The sequence below is a fragment of the Mandrillus leucophaeus genome, unplaced genomic scaffold (genome assembly GCF_000951045.1).
Source record: "Mandrillus leucophaeus isolate KB7577 unplaced genomic scaffold, Mleu.le_1.0 Scaffold107, whole genome shotgun sequence".
In the NCBI taxonomy this organism is placed as follows: Eukaryota; Metazoa; Chordata; class Mammalia; order Primates; family Cercopithecidae; genus Mandrillus; species Mandrillus leucophaeus.
In genome coordinates, this window is record NW_012098876.1 from 1,262,787 (window position 1) to 1,276,929 (window position 14,143).

General features: G+C 43.4%; 1 protein-coding gene across 2 annotated transcripts in view; it reads left to right on the top strand.

Annotated features, from left to right (window-relative positions):
• Positions 1 to 14,143, top strand: part of OSBPL10 (oxysterol binding protein-like 10) — a 409,019-nt gene that overhangs the window by 332,770 nt on the left and 62,106 nt on the right. For both annotated transcript variants that reach the window (XM_011985422.1, XM_011985430.1), the window contains one exon: positions 5,704 to 5,858. In XM_011985422.1, the coding sequence (XP_011840812.1) occupies positions 5,704 to 5,858 (155 nt within the window). The remainder of the gene's footprint in view (positions 1 to 5,703; positions 5,859 to 14,143) is intronic.

Below are 14,143 nucleotides of genomic sequence, written 5' to 3' on the forward strand. Positions count from 1 at the left end.
TAGGGCAGGCCTGGTGGTGACAAAATCTGTAAGCATTTGCTTGTCTGTAAAGGATTTTATTTCGCCTTCACTTATGAAACTTAGTTTAGTTGGATATGAAATTCTGAGTTGAAAATTCTTTTCTTTAAGAATGTTGAATATTGACCTCCACTCTCTTCTGGCTTGTAGAGTTTCTGCCGAGAGATCTGCTGTTAATCTGATGGGCTTCCCTTTGTGGGTAACCTGACCTTTCTCTCTGGCTGCCCTTAACAGTTTTTCCTTCATTTCAAGTTTGGTGAATCTGACAATTATGTGTCTTGGAGTTGCTCTTCTCGAGGAGTATCTTTGTGGCGTTCTCTGTATTTTCTGAATTTGAATGTTTTCCTGCCTTACTAGGTTGGGGAAGTTCTCCTGGATGATATCCTGAAGAGTGTTTTCCAACTTGGTTCCGTTTTCCCCCTCACTTTCAGACACACCAATCAGACGTAGATTTGGGCTTTACACATAATCCCATATTTCTTGGAGGCTTTTTTCATTTCTTTTTCCTCTTTTTTCTCTAGACTTCTCACTTCATTTCATTCATTTGATCTTCAATCGCTGATACTATTTCTTCCATTTGATCGAGTTGGTTACTGAAGCTTGTGCGTTTGTCACGTAATTCTCGTGTCATGGTTTTCATCTCTATCAGTTAGTTTATGGCCTTCTCTGCATTGATTATTCTAGTTATCCATTCTTCCATTCTTTTTTCAAGATTTTTAGTTTTTTTGCACCGGGTACGTAGTTCCTTCTTCAGCTCTGAGAAGTTTGATTGACCGAAGCCTTCGTCTCTCAACTTGTCAAAATCATTCTCCGTCCAGCTTTGGTCCGTTGCTGGCGATGAGCTGTGTTCCTTTGGAGGGGGAGATGCCCTCTGATTTTTTGAATTTCCAGCTTTTCTGCCCTGCTTTTTCCCCATCTTTGTGATTTTATCTGCCTTTGGTCTTTGATGACGGTGATGTACTGATGGGGTTTTGGTGTGGGGGTCCTTTCTGTTTGTTAGTTTTCCTTCTAACGGTCAGGACCGTCAGCTGCAGGTCTGTTGGAGTTTGCTTGAGGTCCACTCCAGGCGCTGTTTGCCTGGGTATCAGCAGCGGAGGCTGCAGAAGATAGAATATTGCTGAACAGCAAGTGTTGCTGTCTGATTCTTGCTCTGGAAACTTCGTTTCAGTGGTGTGCGCAGCTGTGTGAGGTGTGAGGTGTCAGGTGTCGGTCTGCACCTAGTGGGAGATATCTCCCAGTTAGGTTACTCAAGGGTCAGGGACCCACTTGAGTAGGCAGTCTGTCCATTCTCAGATCTCAGTCTCCATGCTGGGAGACCCACTGCTCTCTTCAAAACTGTCAGACACGGTCATTTACATCTGCAGAGGTTTCTGCTGCTTTTTGATTAGCTATGTCCTGTCCCCAGAGGTGGAGTCTACAGAGGCAGGCAGGCCTCCTTGAGCTGCGGTGGGCTCCACCCAGTTCGAGCTTCCTGGGGGCTTTGTTTACCTATTTAAGCCTCAGTAATGGCAGGCGCCCCTCCCCCAGCCTTGTTGCCGCCTTGCAGTTAGATCTCAGACTGCCGTGCTAGCAATGAGGGAGGCTCCGTGGGCATGGGACCCTCTGGGCCAGGTGTGGGATATAATCTCCTGTTGTGCCATTTGCTAAGACCCTTGGTAAAGTGCAGTATTAGGGTGGGAGTTACCTAATTTTCCAGGTGTTGTGTATCTCAGTTTCCCTTTGCTAGGAAGAGGGATTCCCTTCCCCCTTGCACTTCCCAGGTGAGGCGATGCCTTGCCCTGCTTCACCTCTAGCTGTTTGGGCTGCACCAGCTGACCAGCACTGACTGTCCGACAAGCCCCAGTGAGATGAACCCGGTACCTCAGTTGAAAATGCAGAAATCACCCGTCTTCTGTGTCGCTCGCGCTGGGAGCTGTAGGCTGGAGCTATTCCTATTCGGCCATCTTGCTCAGGATCTCTTTCCTCTTAGCCTTCTTGAGAATATTTTTTTCCCCAAGCTCTGTACAGTCCTTTTTATTCACTCCATGTAAGAATATTTTTGCCTTCATCTCCAAGCGAGGCAGGTCTATCCAGCCTCCTAAACCCATGATCATTTTTTAAAAGCAGCTGAACTGATCTGAGATGGGCATCTTTCTCATGCACTGGCTGTTTGATGTTCTGAATCCATAGGGTCCACAGAAAGCTGTGCTCCCCAGCATGCATTGCCACCTTTCTTTGTCTTGTCCTGGTCTTTGTCTATCCCAAGATACAGCATACCACTGCCAGTTCAGACTCTACTTCTTGCCCTCTTGTGCCCTAGGTTGCCATATGTGGATAATGTTGGAATAGAGGGGAGGGAGACACAGAGTTGAGGTATGGGAAGAATGGAGGGGACTTTGTCCTGATTGCCTAGGCAAGCAGATGTCTTTTCTTCCCCCTAGTGTTTCGTTTTGTTTAAAGACAGGGTCTTACTGTGTTGCCTAGGCTGGAGTGCAGTGGCATGATCATGGCTTACTGCCTCAGACTCCTGGGCTCAAGTGATCTTCCCACCTCAGCATTCCAAGTAGCTGGGACTACAGGCGTGTACCACCATGCCTGGCTAGTTTGTTAATTTTCTGTAGTAGAGACAGTGTCTCACTGTGTTACCTAAACTTCTTTATCTTTTAAAAGATTTCCTAACTGCTCTACAGGATGTTTACTGCTTGTGTAATAAAGCAAGGAATTTTAAAATAGCAGCCCTATATCTATAGAACAACTGTTTGGTATTTTAGATCTGAATCCAGTTTGAGGTTTCGGAGGCAGGAATTGGTCAGCAGGAAAGGTAAGAGGTATCTGTCCGCCTCTCTTATGGCAGAGTGTAGTGTCGTGAATCCTGGGTTGGTTTTCTTAGTTCAGCTCCATCTGCCTTGTTATTTGCAGACATTTCTCTCAAGTTCTGGTATTAGTGCATCTTTAGCCTTTGGTTTTAGTGTTGTGAGTTTTTACCTTTTAAAAAACAACATGAAGTGCTGCTATATGGATGCTTTGTTTTTTTGCCATTAAGAAAAAATTGTAGTCAAGTACACATAACATAAAATATACCATCCTGACCATTTTTATGTGTACATCTCAGTAGTGTTAAGTACATTCACATTGTTGTGTAACCAATCTCCAAAACTCTTTTCATCTTGCAAAACTGGAGCTCTTTACCTTTTAAATGTTAACTCCCCATTCCCTCCCATCCACTCCCCAGCTCCCGGCAACCACCATTCTATTCTCTGTCTTTCTTTTGGCCATTTTTTAATTTTTAATTTTTAGGAGGCTATGACGTGCACTCGTCTTAACATTTTCTATCTCTGATTTATACAGCACATTCATATTGAGTGTACACTCTTTGCTAAACATGTTCGTGGTTCTGGGGACACTGCTGTGAGCAAGGGCGGTATTGTTCTTGTCCTCAAGGAGCTGACATTCCAGGGAGGAAAGAAAATCAAGTGAATGAGTGCGTTAGTGAGTTCAGACAGTGCTAAGTCCTGAGAAGACAGCAAATGGCGATGTGACAGAGAGTGCCTTTGGGGTGCTGTTTTGACCAGGGAGGTCCCAGAAGGCCTTTCTGAGCAAGTGGTATTTTAGCTGACTCCTGGATCTGTACAGGATACTTCCTCCCCGATGTAGAAGGACTGGAGGAACAGCCCTTTGGAAGGAAGGAACAGCATGCACAAACACTCTAAGACTGTCACGAACTTGGCACATTTGAGAAATGGAAAAATATACTGATGTGACTTGAGCATACTAAGCAACGGGGAGAAGAGAACAAAATGAGGCTGGGCAGGTCATAGAGCAAAGCCAGGCAGCTTAGATTTTGTTCCAATTGTAATGATAAGCCACTTGGGGCCTTTATTAATTTATTTATTTTGAAACAGGGTCTCTCATTGTCACCCAGGCTGGAGTGCAGTGGTGTAATCATGGCTCACTGTAGCCTCGACCTCCTGGGCTCAATCAGTCCTGCCACTTCAGCCTCTCAAGTAGCTGGGACTATAGGTGCATGTCACCATGCCCTGCTAATTTTTGTATTTTCTGTAGAGACAGGGTTTTGCCATGTTCCCCAGGCTGGACTCAAACTCCTGGGTTCAAGTGATTTACCCGCCTCAGCCGGCATCCCGAAGTGCTGGAGTTACAGGTGTGGGCCACCGTGTCTGGCCCACTTGAGGCTTTTAACAGTAGAGTTATGTGACCTAACACTTGACATTAAAAAAGATTTTTGCATAAAAATACACTTGAGTTGGATAATACTGCATACAGCAGCATACAGATGCATAAGCACCGCACATACACGGTGTCTTCATCTGCCTCTGACAACCAGATTCCCCTGGGGATACGTCAGGAAAGTCTGGGGTACCTGTAGGCTTTTCTTTGAGTAATTCTCATGAAAAGGCTGACAGATAGTATTGCTTTATGGATGGAACATCTGAGACCCTGAAATGTTGAATGTTCATGAGTCATTCTCTACTTTAGCCTAATTTTTCTTTATCATTATTCTTGCTCTTAGACTTAGAACAGAATCTACAGAGTGTCAGTCAGCTAAGCTTGAGACGTACCTATTTTTTGTTACCTTTTTTGGAGATGGGGTCTTGCATTGTCACCAAGGCTGGAGTGCGGTGGCGCGATTTGGGCTTACTGCAGCCTTGACCTCCTTGGCTCAATAGATCCTCCCACCTCAGCTACCCAAGTAGCTGGGACTGCAGGCTTGTGTCACCACGCCTGGCTTATTTTAATATTTTTTGCAGGGATAGGGTTTTGCCTTGTTGCTTGGGTTGATCTCCAACTCCTGGGCTCAAGCGATCCTCCTGCCTCAGCCCCCTAAAGTGCTGGGATTATAGGCATGAGCCTCTGTGCCCACTGAGACCTATTTATTTGAATGGCAGAATTGCTATGGGGTAAAGAAATCCACCTCTGCCAACATGGCACTTGTATGCATATGTAACAAACCTGCACATCGTGCACACGTACCCTAAAACTGAAAGTATTAAAAAAGAAATCCACGTCTGGTTACTCCTGTTTCTATTAGTAGGTGTATAAAATATTCTACAATAATATGTGACCCTTAAAAAACAGAGTAAAAGTCTCTTCCCCTCCCCCCACAGGGGGTTGGTGGAGGATTCGAAAAATGGCTTTTGGTTTGCCGGGTTGCCATTTGTGAAAGTGTTTCTTGCTAGAATGGAATGGGTACCTGTGTCCTTGGTGATGGGGCTTCCTGACATCTGCCACACCAAGCCACGTCTGAGGGCAGGGGTGGCATCCTGTGCTCACACTGCAGGCATCTTTTCTGAGCCATGGCCATTGTGTCACTTGGACTTCAAACCCCACTTTGAGCAGCCTATTTTTGATAGAATCTGACTTTTCATTGTGAATATTTAGAAATTTTTTAAAAGGTAAAAAACAGACAAGAAAAACACCTTTATCTGGCTTTGGTAAATAGCAATTGTTTTTGTCCACTGTTGGGGAGTGAAACAGCCTGCGATGATTCTGATCTTGATATTATACAGAAACTAGTTCCTAAACAGATGATCAGAATCTGCACTTGGTACTTCATTCAAAACAAGCCCTCTGTGTTTTACATCATGCCCTTTTCAAGCAGGTCTCTTTAGACAGTGGGTACGAATATTTCATGAGCTATAAATGTTTAATTTGGAAAATACTTGGCATCATTCTAGGTCTTTATTTCAGAAAACATCCTGGGATGGCACGGGCCCAAGTCACATTCCACAGAGCAGCTGAAAAATGGGACACTTGGCTCTTTGCCATCAGCCAGTGCCAACATAACCTGGGCCATTTTACCAAACTCCACTGAAGATGAACAAACCTCACAGCCAGAGCCAGAGGTAAGCGTGCAGTCCTCTCAGTGCATTCATGGCTTGTGTTATCGCTTGTTCAGAAATATAGTAATTATATTTGTAACTTGCTCATCTCTTTGTTTCAAGAGGAGACAAATTAAAAAATGGAAGAATTGCCTGGAGAGACAAAATCAGCTATGTGCATGCCCGGCACTTCTCTTGTTCTTGTGTCCGGCAGCTGCTGTGGGTGAATTGTGATCCTACGAATGAGGAATCTCCTATTTTCATTGAAATAGGAGTCATTTTAACTTCAAGTGGGAGAAATTCTAACAGACCCATTAACATGATGCTTATTGACATGATGGGAGCAGTTACAATATATTATGTCGCTCCCCTGAATAATGGCTTTTTCGTGTGGTTCCTGCTAATACAAGCTCTTGCCTCACATGCTCGATTCCTGCATGCTCCTGAGCCAGGCCGGGATCCATGGGGCCATGGCCAACACTCCTTTTGGGCACTGAGCTGCAGCCCAGGTTCAGGCTGCCGAGGATATGCACTGCCTCGTCAGGAGAGCAGTCCTTGCAGATCCTGGTGACCAACCAGGCTCCAACAGGCTTCATGGACTTTCTGTCATCTGTCCTCGGCTCTCCTAACTCTGCCTCTAAGTGGCAGCTGGAGGGGAGCGAAATGCAGTGTCTCCTTTTGTCAATATTATTTTGTGTGCTGAGTCCATTTTTGTTTTTCTTGTTCTTTTGATGCACATGATAGAGTCTTGATACGGTCTCTTGAACTGGGCAGAGGCCTCCTTTAACCATGTGTTAGAGGTTGTTCTTAATTTCCATTGAAATCATTTTTGCCTGAAAATTGTAGAACATTCACAAAATCTATTTGATAAGGTTGAAAGCCCCAAGGCAGTGTCTTTGATCAAATGGTTTTGGTTATCAATGGAAATTTTTCTCCAAGCAGCATAGGATTATATTCTTGGACAGTGATGTAGTAGCGTAGCTCTCGTAAAGTCAGATTAGGCTGCCTACAAATATTTCATGGGCGTCTTTAAGGGGCTTTAGAAGGGTATGAAGTGAATAGTGGCTGTGGATTTTTGAAAGGCATTTGCTCTGTATGTACAAGGAGTTTCAGTGTCTAGAAACCCACGCAGCTGATGTGTAAGTGAATTAGAAGGTAAGTTGGCAACCATGTGAATGGTAGAGAAGTGAGTTATTAGATCTTCAGTGATCATTTTTTAGATCCTTATTTCTAGCAGCATTCTTGCGCAAAACCTAACTTACTTACTATGGCTCGTACTATTTCTGACTTTGTAAATCCTCCTTAGTGTTTCTTCTGTGTTTTTCTGATAGGTGTTCCCTCTGACCCCCAAGGTTTGAGGCCAAGTCTGTTGTTTTTTACACAAAGTTGTTGCCCACTTTACCTCACCAGTCAGTAGCATTGGCAAAAAAAATTTGCATACGATTATCTGTAAGAAATAACTAACTCCTGGCCGGGCGCGGTGGCTCACGCCTGTAATCCCAGCACATTGGTAGGCCGAGGTGGGTGGATCACGAGGTCAGGAGTTCGAGACCAGCCTGACCAACATGGTGAAACCCTGTCTCTACTAAAAATACAAAAATTAGCCAGGCGTGGTGCACACCTGTAATCCCAGCTACTCTGGAGGCTGAGGCAGGAGAATCGCTTGAACCCGGGAAGCAGAGGCTGCAGTGAGCCAAGATCACGCCATTGCACACCAGCCTGGGCGACAGAACAAGGCACCATCTCAAAAAAAAAACAAAAAAGAGAAAAAGAAATAACTAATTCCCAAATTCAACTTTAAAAATAATATATCCTGAAGAAGAAGAACTAGCCAGAGCTTTTTTCATTAAGGTAGGGAGACAGACATTAATTTCTGGTTGTCATTTTTTTCCTGAATTGTTTTGTCAGAGCAAGGTAAGATTTTGTTTGATTCCATGTAGCAGGGAAGGTCTTACGGAGTAGAATGGTGTTTTGGTGGTTTTCTGAGACGGGAGAATTTTTTGCAAAGACTCCCCCTCATTTTTCCCAGTGAGTGCTATGGCAGATGATTCTCAAAACCCAAACAGCTAGTAGAGCTTGGACACTATTTTTCTTCTTAGGCCATTGTGCCTTGCCACATTTTTTTGGCTTAATAGTTCAAAAAGTGGCGACATCCACACAATAGTTTCTCTGTCAGAAAAATAAAATTGTTGCTATTGCCTCCTTTCTGTACATTGTGGAGGAATAACTTCTATATAGAATGAAGCGAAATTCCTAAAGGTTAAAAATGCCTTATGAGCAGGTCTTTAATGCTTTTGATCTAGAAAATATAGTTGCTTATGTGAGTGGTCGTTGGGAAACTAACTTTCAGAATTGTGGTTATTATGGTCATGTAGCTAAATTAACTATTGTCTTCTGGTTTACTGTTTAGAACATGTTAGGTCTTTGAGGGGATGAGTGGGATACCAAAGGTAGCTCCCCTCTGCTGGTTCTGGCTTCCCATAAAATAACCTACATGTGAAACAGTAATGCATTTTGAAGCTTAGTCTGTTTAATTCCCAGCAGAATAAAAGCTCAAAGAGCTGTATGTATTTAATACATGAATTAAGAGAGCTGTGATCGGCTCTGTTATAAAATGTAGTAATCTTATAATTTTATTCTGCTGGGGCTAGAACTAACTAAATGTGAAAATGAAATATTCTTCCATAATGAAATGAGTTAGGATCTTGGTTTTACCTATTCGTAGAACAATTTTTCAACGAAAAACACCATCTGAAATGTAAGTCTAGATGGAAAAAGGTTTTCCGTGTGTCGCTTCATCATGTATGCCTTACTTTACGACAGGAAGGATGGTGATTGGAGTAGAGACTGTGGACCAAGCTCTCTTGACTTTTTCTCTTTTTTTTTGAGTTTTTTTTTTTTTTTTCCTCTGTTGCCAGGCTACAGTGCAGTGGCACAATCGATCTCAGCTCACTGCAACCTCCACCTCCTGGGTTCAAGCGATTCTCATGCTTCAGCCTCCTGAGTAGCTGGGATTACAGGCACGCACCACCACACCCAGCTAATTTTTGTATTTTTAGTAGAGACGGGGGTTTCACCATGTTGGCCAGGATGATCTCGATCTCCTGACCTCGTGATCTGCCCGCCTTGACCTCCCCAAGTGTTGCGATTACAGGCGTGAGCCACCACGCCTGGCCACTCTCTTAACTTTCTTTCTACTTTCTCAATTGGAGAGATTGGAAACCTAACAGCTACATGTCCTAGACTTTCTTACAGTCGGATTTCTGAACACGTTACAGGGAGACCTGCATTTGTGTGAGATTTGGAAGACCAAGTTCCTTCTGTTCATGCTGCTGGCAGGCAGTGGCGTGGAGGTTGGAGTGTTTAGAGGCAGCTGTGGTGGCCACACTCATAGTTCCAGGCCTTAGTCCCACCTCCATGGGTGTGGCAACAGCTTTCTGACCTCTGAATCACAGCCACCTACATTGTTGTGACCTTGAACTTAAAAGTCTAAGGGGCGTGCTGGGCATGGTGGCTCATGTCAGTAATCCCAGCACTTTGGGTGGTCGAGTTGGGTGAATCACGAGGTCAGGAGTTTGAGACCAGCCTGACCAACACGGTAAATCCCCCTCTCTACTAAAAATACAAAAATGAGCTGGACGTGGTGGCATGTGCCTGCAATCCCAGTTACTCAGGAGGCTGAGGCAGCAGAATCACTTGAACCTGGGAGGCAGAGGTTGCAGTGAGCTGAGATTGTGCCACTGCACTCCAGGCTGGGTGACAGAGTAAGACTCTGTCCCCTCCAAAAAAGAAAAGTCTAATGGGGCCCCTGATGTCTGCTCCTCCAGCCTTTTAAATAATTTTATAGGCACCTAATTCCCATATCAAATTCCTTTCTGACTGCAACACCTGGAGTGGTTTCTGTTTTCTGCACCCATTGTGACTGGTCGGGCTCTTGGCACAGGAGAGCCCAGGGCAATGAGGTAAACCCATCCTGAATGACAGAGCTCACACATGACCATGCATACCCACCTTCCAGAGGACATATCTGAGCAATAAAACCTTAACTGTTTTTTTAAAAGTCAGATTTATTGAGGCATAATTCACCAACAATATAATTCACCATTTTAAAATGAAAGGTTCTCAGTCTTCACAAATCAAAGTAGTATCCCTAATCCAAATCGAATTCAGAATCTGATTAGATCGGAGTTAAATCTGAATCCCTAATTCAACATCTAAAATGCCCCCAAATCTGAAACTTTTTTAAGGCCGACATGACACTCATAGGAAATGCTCCTTGGAATATTTTGGATTTCAGATTTTTGGATTTGGGATGCTCAACTGGTATAATGCAAAAATTCCAACATCCAAAAAAATTCAAAATCCAAACCACTTCTTCTCCCAGGCATTTCAGGTGAGGGATACACAACCTGTATAGAACAGTTCTACTGACCCCAAATTTCCTCATGTCCCTTTACAGTCAAATCTGTTCCCCAGCCCTTGGCAACCACTGATCTATTATTTGTCCCTATAGTTTTGTCTTTCCCGGAATGTCATGTGTATGGAATCATGCAGGATATAGCCTTTTGAGTAGGGCTTCCTTCACATAGTGTAATGCATTTGAGATTCATCCATGTTATGTGAATCATACTAATGCATTCCTTTTGCGTTGAATAGTACTCATGGGATCTACAGTTTATCCATTCACTAGTTGAAAAGCATTTGGTAACCTTAAAAACTTTCTCACATTTTTTATGGGTAAGCTGGAAAGGGGGAGCAATGAAAAATAATCTTGTGTTAATTGTTTGAGGGTAAATATCTGGTGCCCAGATACCTACCCCTGGCCTTAGGACAATCAGGACTATAGCCCCACCCCTGGAGACTGTAAGCAGAGTGTTTTTAAGCCTGTTCCTCAAGAGCACACCGTCAGCTCTTATCATCCCGTGTTGACTGTCCCAGTTAGCAGCTTTGCCTAGTTAGTTGTCTGGATTACAGTGGCAACAATGCTATCAAGAGACCACATACTCCATACCCCCACAAATCTAGCAGGTGTAGAAAAACTTATAATGTCTTTATGTACTGAGTACTATATCAGCATATAAGTTAGCTAAATGGACTTTGGTTAAAAAATTGCATAACTGAATTTTCAAGTAAACATGTCCTAATCATCCCTTTCCAAAGGAAGAAAAATTGTTTTAAGACTAAAGGAAGGAGACTGATATAAAAGATTTAGCTGAGTTCTGTGTCAAGAATTTTCATGCTTTTGGTTGAATCATCATTTTAGCCCTGAACTTTTGAACTACTTAACAACCCATAAAGCTGTCCATTTGAAATCCTCTGATGTTCAACTTGAAGCCTGGCCAGTACAATCCCCTCAACACATTTTTATCATTTTTTTATTTTTCATCCCCATGATACATAATTGTATAGGTAGATGTTGGTTGCGGATGTATCCGGTGTGGGATGGTGATAGATTTTTAGAGATGAGCAAGGTTAATATGTTGTTTTGATCCTTTAAATAATTCTTTTCAAGTTGCAGTCTTGTAAGTTTTTTTGAAACATGTGGCACATATTTATTTGTGGTCAACAGTTGGAGGAGTGAGGCAGCTATCACTGACTTAGGATGATTGAAAATCACTTTATTGAATCCTGTGATAACCTCACAGAGTTTAATTCCAAATGGTTGCTGCATAGGAAATATCATTGATCAAGTTTAAAATCTGTTATAAGTAAATTTTGTGGGTGATAGGATTGTCCTTCCACACTCCACTCCTCGTCTCTCATCATCAAACAGACTATATCTCCTTCCAAGAATCTGTAGAATAGACTTTTTTTTTTCCCTTTGAATCATGACCTTTGATTCACTAAATCTTAGAATAGTCTTTAGGAGTCAAATGACCACTCCCCAAACTGGAGTGGTGGTTTAACTTGCCAAGCATCACAGAACTTAGGTTGGCACAAAATTGATATCTGGACTTGCTTTCTCCCAAGCTAGTGCTCTTTCCTTCTTACTGCACCATCTCCTATATTGGGTAGGATTCTTTCAGATGCAAATAATAGGAAACCCTACAATTAATACTCAAATAGTAATAAATTGAAGCCTGGGCATGGTGGCTCATACCTGCAGTCCCAGCATTTTAGGAGGTCAAAGCAGGAGGATCATTTGAGGCGAGGAGGTCAAGACCAACCTGGGCAACACAGACCCTGTCTCTACAAAAAAATATAAAAATTAGCCAGGCAATGGGGGTATGTGCTGATGGTCCCAGCTACTCGGGAGGCTGAGGTGGGAGGATTGCTTGAGCCTGGGAGGTTGAGGCTGCAGTGGGCTGTGATCACACCACTGCTTTCGAACCTTGGTAACAGAGTGAGATCCAGTCTCAGAAAATAATAATAATAATTATTATAATAATAATAATTGTAATAATAAATTTTTGCACAAAAGAATTCTGGAAGTAGGTGCTTCCAGGTCTGGCGCAGCAACTCATGATGGCCTCAAAGATACAAGTTTCTTCCATTCCTCCTCCTGTTTATCGTTATGCTTGTCATTTCATGGTGACAGTATCGTAGCTGTATCCTAAATATTGCATCCTCACAACATATCCTTTAAAAGAAAGGATGGGAACCCTTCTCAAGACACTTTTTGAGGCCGAGTGCAGTGGCTCACGCCTGTAATTCCAACACTTTGGGAGGCCGAGGCAGGGGGATCTTGAGGTCAGGAGATCGAGACCGTCCTGGCCAACATGGTGAAATGCTGTCTCTACTAAAAATACAAAAATTAGCTGGGCGTGGTGAGGGTGCCTATAATCCCAGCTACTTGGGAGACTGAGGAAGGAGAATCACTTGAACTTGGGAGGCGGAGGTTGCAGTGAGCCAAGATCGCGCCACTGCGCTCCAGCCTGGCAACAGAGCGAGACTCTGTCTCAAAAAAAAAAAAAAAAGACACTTTTTGTTTGGGAAGCGAAGCCCCTTAGTACACTCCCGCTGTTATCTCACAGCCAGAACTAGATCACACACATCCAAGACCCATAAGTGGTGGTGGGTCACTGGATTTTCATGAGCCACCCTCCCTGTCTATGGAACATGCCTTACCTGAGATCAAAGGGATCTCAGATCCCAGAGAGACCAGAATTGGGTTTTTGTCAGCAAGAGAAAAGAGGGTATTGGCTTTTGGGTAGTGGTAGATTGTGTCTGCTGTACCCCTGATCTACCCCAAGTAGGTTTTCTTCATGCAGGGGTCATCTTCAGCCCCACAAGACTTTTCTGACCTGACCGTTTCATCTCATAGACCTAATTCTTTGAGGGAAGACACTATGTGTGATTCTTCTCTGGAAACTCCACAGTATTTAGGAAAGTATGACGCACATAGCAGTATGTAATGAATGAATGTGAACGATGAAGTTCATTGGTAGTGTTCATGACTAAAGGGCATGTTTCCCTCTTGTTCTCATCTCTGTGCTCCTCCCTATGGCTTCCGGGAGTTCCAGTAGAAGTAAGTTTAACCTATTGAGTGGCCTATGACTTACATATGCTGCTGTGATGAAAGATGCATCCATGGCCACTGTCCTGGAGCTCTCCAGGCAGAAGATGCTTCTGTGAATTGGTCCATTCCTCATCAGTGGCCTTGATCAGCTATCTAACAGATGCTAAGTGGTTGTAGTTACACGTGGAATTATTTTTGTGGGAGGGTCCCTGATCATGGGATAGAATTCTTACTATAATCTTTTAGAAGAGCTGCTGAAGACATTCCATTTAGATCCTCACACTAAAGGAATAACCAGTGGTTTGATTAGCTGGATTTTTTCTTTTTCTCTTCTGACTGTTGTTGGTCTGGAGGGAAAGTAGTTCATCCTTCAGACAAATGTAGAAGATATGCCTCCTAGCTATCAGACCCTCAGGACTCACTGAAAATCAGAAAGAGCCAGACGGTTCTTATACTTAAAAATACACGGCTCCTTCATCAGTTTGTTCTGTGCTCCAGTATAGTAAGACAGTGATGATTTATCTACGCAATTACTTTATTCACTCAGCAGATATTGAGCTCTTATTATATAGTGGGCATTGAATGGAGCCCGCCCTTAGTTTAGCAGGTTTTCATAACCCAGTTTATTAGCTCTGTACATGTTTCATAATAGTTATAATTATTCTGTATATCATGAGATTAGCAGCAAGAGAAATGTCTCCTAGCCAAGTGACGTTTCTACGCTTAGTACCCTAAGACTATGTAGGTCCTGGTGTCATGTGGTTGTGGATCTACCTATGGCCCGTGGCAATTGAGACGACCATCTGTGAGATGACGTGGAATTTGAAGATGTGCTTCTGTGGTTATCTCG